Source organism: Aulostomus chinensis, chromosome 10, assembly GCF_037954235.1.
Source record: "Aulostomus chinensis isolate RoL2024-O1b breed Wild chromosome 10, RoL_Achi_v1.0, whole genome shotgun sequence".
NCBI classification, from domain to species: domain Eukaryota; kingdom Metazoa; phylum Chordata; class Actinopteri; order Syngnathiformes; family Aulostomidae; genus Aulostomus; species Aulostomus chinensis.
The window spans coordinates 12361725-12371407 of NC_141329.1; the positions used below are offsets into that span (position 1 = coordinate 12361725).

General features: G+C 41.4%; 1 protein-coding gene across 7 annotated transcripts in view; it reads right to left on the minus strand.

The window, feature by feature from the left end:
* Positions 1-6492, minus strand: part of alp3 (alkaline phosphatase 3) — a 22551-nt gene extending 16059 nt beyond the window's left edge. For 2 of the 7 annotated variants that reach the window (XM_086216073.1, XM_086216071.1), the window contains exons 1-3: positions 6026-6057; positions 5766-5806; positions 5478-5545 (exon numbers count right to left, since the gene is read on the minus strand). In XM_086216073.1, coding sequence (XP_086072199.1) covers positions 5478-5545; positions 5766-5806; positions 6026-6028 — 112 coding nt within the window. In that variant the 5' untranslated portion in view covers positions 6029-6057. Of the gene's footprint in view, positions 1-1591; positions 3331-5395; positions 5546-5765; positions 5807-6025; positions 6058-6253 lie in introns of those variants that run through there. The other 5 variants (XM_086216074.1, XM_086216077.1, XM_086216075.1 and 2 more) reach the window with 5 other exon arrangements.
* Positions 6493-9683: the final 3191 nt, after the last annotated feature.

A 9683-nucleotide genomic window follows, 5' to 3' on the forward strand; every position in this document is an offset into this window, starting at 1 on the left:
CTTCAAACAAACCAGAAGGAGACAGATAAAGAGATGTTCTGGAACAACTGCAGAGACAAGGAGATGAACTCGGGAACCACTGCTCTCTGTTTAGGCCTCTGGGACGTGAATGCGTGAGTGTTGTGTGTGTGTGTGTGTGTGTGTGTGTGTGTGTGTATGCGTGCGCGTGTGCGTGCTTGCAACAACAGCTGTCACTCCTCACTCTCATGCTCTGGTATCTGCCACAGTCAATCTCTTGGCACTGTCAATAGGTAGTCTCTTACAGTAATCCACTATTATAGAGTGAAACCCGATAACAGACATTTACACAACTGTATGGAACTGAATATGCTGATTGAACAAAAGGATAAATAGGAGGAAGTGCACAGACAGTGCACAGAATCATTAAGGGGGGGGGGGGGGTGTCGAATTAGAGCAAAGCCAGAGAACCAAAAGAGATGTGAGAGCAAGTCTCTATTAGTGCGTGATCCTGTTTGGGAAGGCAACACAAAAAAAGAAGAATGTTCTCTGAGGTACAAGGTTGAGGATAACACATCATGCTCAACAGGGGATCTCTGACCCCCAGTGGTGGTATATGGTATGGTATATATTTTTTCTGATAAATAAATTCATCACTTGTGGTAATGGCTTGTCTGATAAAGCATAAACTAAACGTGTGACTGATTCTGGCAGAATTCTGGGGTTAGTGCTTCTTGTTAGCATCACAGTGGATAGCAGCAACAGCACAGACTTGAAATCAACAAGTGTGCATGGAGAAATGGCAAAGATTCTCTGGTTTGCTTTTTCCAGATTGTGCAGTTTGTATGATTTCTTGCAATATTCCTATAGTTTCTGGTATCCCGAACAATCATTTCTGTGCAGTGCCTTAGTTGCCCACAGACATTTTGTGAACCTTGAACATTTCGGAGCTCTAGACCCCCACCAGACGCCAGAAAGGCTAGTTAGATTAGCTGCAATGAAAGGGAGCAAACCAACTCTTCAGTCGAACCAATGGATAAGTCTATCAAAGTTTTTTGGCCACCAAGCATATCTTCTGCAACAATTCTAAATCAAACAAAAAAAAAATGGAAGAAGGGCAGGGGTCATAAACACCAATTTTTTCATTCTGGGGGTCGGTGTTGTGACCCTAAAAAATTGAGAACCTCTGTGTTACCTGGACCTCTCTATACTTGAACCAAAAGCAGTTCAATTGTCAGTTTAAAGGTAAAGAACAAACAACTGTTTAAATTTCAGTTTAACATGGAGACTTCCATGGTAGGTGCCAACCAACTTATCATGAACAATGAGGGGTGCAGTGACTTGCACACACAGATACTCTGATATGACTCTGGGGAGATCTGGGGATCAAATCAGCAACCTTCCCACAACTACAACATTCCACCTTGGAAGATCAGACAGATCTGAGTTATGACATTTTAAAGTATTTTAACACTTAGATGACAAGAGTTAGTTGACAAGAAAGAAGTGGAGGGCAGTTCTCCTGTCAACAGTAGAACTCCTACAATGTATTGAAATTGTCTAAATATCTGGAAGTTTGAATGAGTAAAGGAAGTAACAAATAAACTTATAACAATGTTGTGTTTTATCTTACCTTTGGCAGCAGATGATCCGAAGGCCGCAAGTAGAAAGAGAGCCAAGATGGCCACTCTTGTCAGCTCCATGTTCATGCTGGAAAACTGCTCCTCTAACCTTCTTCAGGATCAAGTCTTGGTTTAAAATAATGCTTGTCTCCAATCACACAAGCTGCCAATCATCTTTAACAGCATGTCATAAATGTGCAATAGGTTTCTGACAAATTTATGATCCCTGACTGCAATTACTGGTTGGAGCTGGAGACAGGTGTTAAAAAAGATAAATGTGCATCTAGCTGATTGTGTAAAATACTAAAGGATAATTATCAGCATGGAAGTCAAAGCTTAATGTTTTAGTTTCACATGTATGTTTCATATTAACATGGAACAAATTAATTATTGACAGAAGTTGATAGTGTGAGTGACAGTTCTCATTTATGGAATTATTTATGACACAGGGCTAAAGATCAAGGTAGTTAAAGTGAATATTTCAGTGAGTGTGTGTGTGTGTGGGGGGGGGGGGGGGCTCTAATCATAAATGGTGAGTATCTGATAGATAATCCAGCAAGGAGACAGTTACATAAGTGAAAAAGAGACAGAGACAGAGTCCACGGGGACACAGCTGAATGGCATAAACACTGAGCCATCTATCTTCCAATGAATACATTAGCATGAGAAGAATATTTGGACCACGTTTGCCTCGATTTCTCATCCAAAACATCCCCATCACTGACACCGTTGCAGGTGGTAACATAGCAACTGATGCAGATGTGTTACTATCCTTCTAATTCAACAGGTAGCACACGTGTTGCAATATAACAATGATTAGGGGTAATTTGATCATCTCCTGTGTGAGTTGTCTGATTAGCCTTACAAGCGTGGACAGGCCATTAATAGCGAGGACTATGTACTTTGTTGATATGCAGAATGGATGAAGTAGCAGTGGATTATGTATTTCATTCTTACAAAATAGGTGCAGCAGGTAGAGCTACTAAAATGAGAAGAATTACATATGGTCAGACAAACTGTTTTCAGACATTTTGCAGCATTTCTAGACAACTATTTTGAAGTTAGGAAAAGAAAACACCCATTCAGTTGGAATGCTAAAAAAAAATTGTGAGCCCCATTAATGAAATGGTCTTGTGCAAAAAAAAAAAATCGTACACACTGAAGGACATTTTTACCCCTGTTTAGTCTTAAAAACTCAAAGCATGTGTTCCAGACAATTGTGCCCCTATAGTTTTTGCAAACCTGAATGACTGAAGGGTCATGTGATGGAGAAAGTACACAACCCCAGGTAGGGGAAAGTGTACATACTTCTGGTCCAACAATGCACGACTTCAAGTGACAGTATCTAAAGTTGTCAAAGTATACTAAACTGAAACTCAACTCAAGCAACATATAGTTACTTGTGCTCGTGGTAGCCAGGCAAAACTGTAGGAGAAATTAATCAAAAACACAGCAAAAGCTTAATATCAGCCTCATATTACATCAGAGGGCTAGGAAGACACCAGGAGCTGATGCAAATTGAGAAGCAAAGTTTTATATGACATTCCTGCACAGAACAGTCACTTTAACACTGTCCTGTGGAACTTTCTCCTTGAAGAAGTACAACACATGATCATTGTGTGTCGCTGAGACTTTGTGTTGATGCCTAAAGCTTCCAGAATGCCTGAAAATAGCTTTTAGTGAAGTCAAGGGTGTACAGAATGGAGAGTTGGCTGACTGATCCACCCCTCAGCTGCCAGGCTCCGAGCACTTTCAGCTGATGGTCCAGGCTAATGTCTGGTTGTAAAACGTGAGCTATAGGAGTGTATGGAAGACGAAGACAAGCGCGCACACACACACACACACGCAAACACACACCATGTAGTACTTAAATACTCAGACCTGAAGGAACCCATTCAGGAATTGTAGTTCCAGGGAGAAAACATGAACATATATTGGATGCTACACAAAACAAAATTGCTTATTTTTCCTTAAATGTTTCCTTTGTTTTCTTGAAACAATCATGAAAGCTAGTGGCTAATGTACTGAACTGTAGTGTATTGTTGACAGTACATACACACTGTAAATATTTTCAATTTACAGTAAATTATTGGTTCATAATTGCATTACTTTCACAGCAATGCGCTGTAAATATTTTCACAGTAATCTATCGTAATTATTTCACATAGTTTACTGTAATTATTTCACAGTAATATACAATATAACTGCAACAATTTACTGTAAGTTCACTGTTGCCATGCCCATGGAATTACTGTGATACAGCAGTATTTAGCTGTGGACTTACAGTAAACTACTGTGAAAATATTTACAGTGAATTACTGTAAAGGCGGCACAGTGGTGCAGTGATTAGCACTGTCGCCTCAAAGCAAGAAGGTTCCGGGTTCGAGTCCCGGCTCCAGCACGGGATCTTTCTGTGTGGAGTCTCCATGTTCTCCCTGTTCCTGTGTGGTTCTCTCTGGTACTCCAGCTTCCTCCCACAGTCCAAAGACATCAAGAGGGGACGAGGCTGATTGATACTCTAAATTGACCGTAGGTGTGACTGTGAGTGTGAATGGTTGTCTGTCTCTATGTGTTGGCCCTGTGATGGACTGGTGACCTGTCCAGGGTGAACCCTGCCTCTCGCCCAAAAGTTGATGGGATAGGCTCCAGCCCCCCACAACCCTTATAAGTGGAAGAAGATGGATGGAAACACACTTAGACACTGAGGGGTTGCTCCATAATCCTGGCTTATGCACCACATAAAACTCAGAACCTCTTCAAGTCTGGAGCATGGAGGAAAGGAAGAAGGGGTCTTCCGGGTTTTACTTAGTGCATGAGCCAGGCTTACTCAGTTATCCAGCTTCATGGAATATGTGGAAATGTTAAGGTCCTCGACCTGATACAACCACTCTGTGGTAAACAGGCAAATAACACATTTCATGCTCACATAACACTGCTTGTGTGTATGTGTGTGTGTGTATGTATATATATATATACATACATACATATATATACTGTATATATATCCATCCATCGTCATCTTCCGCTCATTCCTACACATTAAGGGTCGCGGGGGGGCTGGAGCCTATCCCAGTGTCAACGGGCGAGAGGTGGGGTTCACCCTGGACAGGTCACCAGTCCATCGCAGGGCCGACATAGAGAGACGAACAACCATTCACACCTACAGTCAATTTAGAGTATCAATCAGCCTCGTCCCCTCTTGATGTCTTTGGACTGTGGGAGGAAGCTGGAGTACCAGAGAGAACCCACGCAGGAACAGGGAGAACATGGAGACTCCACACAGAAAGATCCAATGTTCGAGCCGGGACTGGAACCTGAAACCTTCTTGCTGTGAGGCCACAGTGCAGACCACTGCACCACCGTGCTGCCCTGTATATATATATATATATATATACATACATACATATGTGTATGTGTGTATATGTATATACATATATATATATGTATATACATATATATATATATGTGATTATCGACAACTATTATGTGCAAAAGTTGTGTCGTTTGAGCCTAAAATGTGCTAATTGCCTATTTTACACAGATATCAGCATGGTTGTATCAGGTCGAGGACCTTAACATGTGTTTTCTGGCGTTTAAATAATAAAGTAATACGTTCAATGTTTTTGTACAGTATGTTGTCTGATTTAGGAGTAGTGAAAATTGATATTTTCGCTATTCACATGGACATAAAATCTAAATGACTACCAACTGGACCCAAGGGGTCGTGACAAACTAAAAGGGACACCCTTAAGTTGCTAAAAAAAAAAAAAAAAAAAACATTAACAAAAACATAATAGGGTCTTCGCCTTAAGTACCTTCAGTTTCAGGCCCTAAAAATCATTCCATCTACATTGCCTGCCACTCAAAGTCCATAAATGTCCTCGTGAATATGCTCACGTGGGTTGATGCCTCCACGCTTCCTCTTCGACTTGGAGCCAGTTTCTGGGTTGATGCCCAAGAAGCATCTGTAAATCAAATAATCAATAAAGCATTAATATCAGGTGATCTTTTATGTTAAATTAACAAGCAACACAAACAATTAAGTACACATTTATTGGAGAGGGATAGTTCATCCTAAAAAGGAAAAATCAGTCAGTTTGATTTTCATTTTTGGATGAACTATCCCTTTCAGCGAGGGGGTCAAGGGAGGAATCTAATAAAATGTTAATTTTAAAATTACTGTACCTTTGAACAAACTCCAAAGTGCACGAACTGTTGTCAGGGTACTGGAGATTAAGTAATTGAGACTTAGAGATTTGGTAATTAATTACAGTATGTGAACATATCATGAACTAACTTTTTGGTCATTTTATGCAGGGTGTCAATTCAAACTATCGACTACACGGCCACAGCCTCACCACCTCAACATGTGGAGCATAAATTCAATCGACCGTGATGCAAAACGTTGCTGGTTTATATCCGACACTAACAGTTTATCAAACTACCATGTTAAGGGCACGACAGTAACTGCGCGCTCATGCTCGCTGTGGTGCCAGCAGCCCTCGGTAAAGTGGGCGTCACTCGGCTAGCCACATAAAAACTTCAAAACAGAAAAAGCTTCTGAGAAAAGAAGAATTAATATGAGGAACACACTCGTTTGAAATTTAAATATGTAGTGAAAGCAAAGGTGGAAAACGAGGGTGAATTCCCTTGAAAGAAAATGCAAAACCGACCTCTTTATCTTTTCTTTTAGTTCTTTAAGCTCCGGGTGGCATCGACCGTTAAAATCTTCAAAGTCGGCGGTAGATCCCACAATTCGGCGCGGTTCGTGTAATTATTTGGTGTGCTTTTGCAGAGGATTGTCCTAATACAGTATTTCACGGTGAAATAATGCAATAAAATGCTGTTAAATGCTGATAAAAACTGAAACTGCAAATGTCCCAGCAGTTTACCATGGTGGCACTGTTTTTATGGTAAATTTCGAAAATACAATATTATATTGTGAAAATTAAAGTGAAAGCCAGTAAAATGATATTACAGCAATTAAATGTGAAATATTACAGTTGTATATGGTCAAAATCCTGGTAGTTATTTACAGTGCAGCAGCTCTCTCTAGTGAAAGCAGACTGACACTGCACACAGGAACCAAACTGAAGGTTACATAATATCGTCGTCTTCTTCAAATAATCGCCTTACTCATTTTTTTCAAGTTTTTCAGAAAACACAGAAACCTGGAGACAAAACATCATAAGGGGTTGTTTTAGGCACAAAAAAAAAATTATCCAAAAAAAAATGACTTGGGCAATTATTTTAAGAAGGTGTGGATAGAATCCTGGGTCTAACCCTGATGGTTATTGTCCATTATGCTGTTTTCATGGAGTACGATGATCTTTTTAAGGCCCATTATTCATCTGTTTAAAGCTGTTTGAATTAATTTCTTCATTGGCTTGGCTGTGATTTGCTGCTTAAAAACTTTCTACAGCTTCTTTATTAATAGCGGTGAAATGAGTGCTACAACCTGGAAATACATTATCTTTCTTGAAAGACTAGATCCCTCTCCTCAAAGTCAATGGAATTATTTAGCTTTGTTTTATCTTATTTCATTTGTTATTTATTACTAGTTGGTCATGTGCCTGAACAATGATAGTGCCTTACACAAGTTCAATATATTGTGTTGTTCTATTTTATAAAAATAAATAAATAAATGACAGCAAATACCACATGTGATGTACCACGGAGGTTGTAAATCAAGCGGTATGGTGGGTCAGAGGAAGAGTGACTGCCAGCCAACTGAAGGGTTGCTGAGTCCATCCTCACTTCCCTTCGTGACATGTTGAAGTGACCTAGGGCTGGACTGTTAGAGTGTTATTTGTGTTTATATTAGAGTGATAATTGCTCCAAATGAATAGGTAGGCGCCCTGCATGGGAGCCTCCATCATCGATGTGTGCATGAATTGGGTGAGTCCCTTGATATCGTTGAAAATGTGCTTCTGGTAAGCCTTAATCAGGCTGAAGAGCAGCTGATATACAACAGGAGAAATCAGAGGCGGAGGCAAGTTGTGGCTGCGCGGTGGGGAGACAAATCAGCTCCTGGAGATGGCACTCTGATTTAAATGTCACACAGGTGTGATTACAAGATAGGAGGTGCAGGTGGCTAGGGTTTTATTAGTCTCTCCTGTAGTTTTTAAGACTGTCTTGCACAGGGCTGAAGCAGGCTATCATCAGCTAGTAGCCTCACTGGTATAAGATGTTGTGTAGTGTTTACTTCTGATTCACACCTCCCTCTTGACCTGTTTCATGTTCATAACAACCCAGAAGTCAACCAGCAGTATTTCAACTGCTCCTCCGTAACTCAGTGGTGCTGCAAGTTATGTTTCCAGTCACCCGCACCGGTTTTTAATTCTATTATTATTTCAAAACTTCATAGCAAGGCAGCACTGTGGTGCAGTGGTTCGCACTGTCATCTCAAAGCAAGAGGGTTCGGGGTTCGAGCCTCCCTGTTCCTGTGTGGGTTCTCTCTGGTACTCCAGCTTCCTCCCACAGTCCAAAGACATCAAGAGAGGACGAGGCTGATTGATACTCTAAATTGACCGTAGGTGTGGCTGTGAGTGTGAATGGTTGTCCGTCTCTATGTGTTGGCCCTGTGATGGACTGGTGACCTGTCCAGGGTGAACCCTGCCTCTCACCTGAAGGCTGCTGGGATAGGCTCCCTCCTCCACAGCAGAGTCACCAGTTAACTCAGAGGGATGATTTATTTAGATTTATCAGAAGACACACAGAGTCATTTATAGCTGCAAATTAAAGCCCACTCTGCTTTCATCTGATCTACAGGCTCTACTTGTGACCACATTTGACTTGCATGAGTTGGCTCTCTTCAGCTAACTGCAAGAACAGTGGTGTTGGAATGGTGGGAAATTAGATATGGTAAATCTGGAAGTTTTTCTGCAAGTGATTAACACATTATTGTATACACACACACACTCTCTCACACACACACACACACCACACACACAAGCACACACACACAGAGCCTGGCATTAACCTGACCCCTGCAACCCAACATTTCCAGAACTTTATAAACATTTAATTCAGGGGTAGATCCATTTCTGATAGCACAAACTGTCTGCTTTTCACATTAAGTTTAGCTGAACGCTTTATTATCAAAAATGTCATATCACCTTTGGAGTAAGGAGTAAGCACCTTTCAGTTGCCCTTTAGCCTGTTTTTGCCATCAACACCAGATCAGCCCCCCCCCCCATGTTCAGGCTCTAAAATGTATCCACAAAACCTGCTTGCAGTGATTATATGCATTAAAAAAGATTCTTTCCTCTGCCAAATGTAATGTAATGCAGCATCATTTTCTCTGTCTGCACAGATCGATAAACAGTGGAAGTGGAAGAGCTGCTCAGCTATAACAGAGAGCTAAAGCAGCTTGAAATAGAAGTGGTCCGCTATAGCAGGGTTCCCCAATAGGCGGCAGAGAGGACACAGACTGGCCCACACCAACTTGTGAGCAAAAAGGATTTTGGGGGGGGGGGGGGAATGTAAATCTGGCAACTTTCCAAGTAGACTGTAATAACCAAATATTTATTTGGAGTAAATGGTTAGTTCTCAGCTATTGTTTCCAGAGTGCAATTTGTCTTTGTGTGACCCTCACAAACAGTATTCCTGAATCCCAGGGCACAACTAATAATAATGTTATAATGCACGATAAGTGCAGATTCAACGTTGGTATCTGCACTGTCACTGGAGTGGGGGTGCGGTGGCGCCCCCCTCCCTGCCGCCGCGTGCCCCACGGGTGCTGTGGCCCTCGGCTTGGTGCCCAGGTCAGAATTTGGCCCTTGGTGAAATCTAATTGGGGAACCCTGCGCTATAGGGTATTACCATAGCTGGTTGGGACTTCCACTGCTTCTGTAGGTGATGAGCAAAGCTCTGGGTCAGACAGCAACATTATTTGAATAACGCTGCAACAACAACAAGCTACTTGGTTGCATTAAGCTCCCAAATGTGTGTTTCATTGCTGCTGCTTGTGCCTTCATGAAGTCTCTGCATTTGTTGACTATTGTCATGATGCTGTGTTGAGCTGCAGCTGTGAAAATGTTGCTTTCTGAACAACTACTTTGCTTATTCTTGTACAACTATGGTTTATATTATTACCATCAT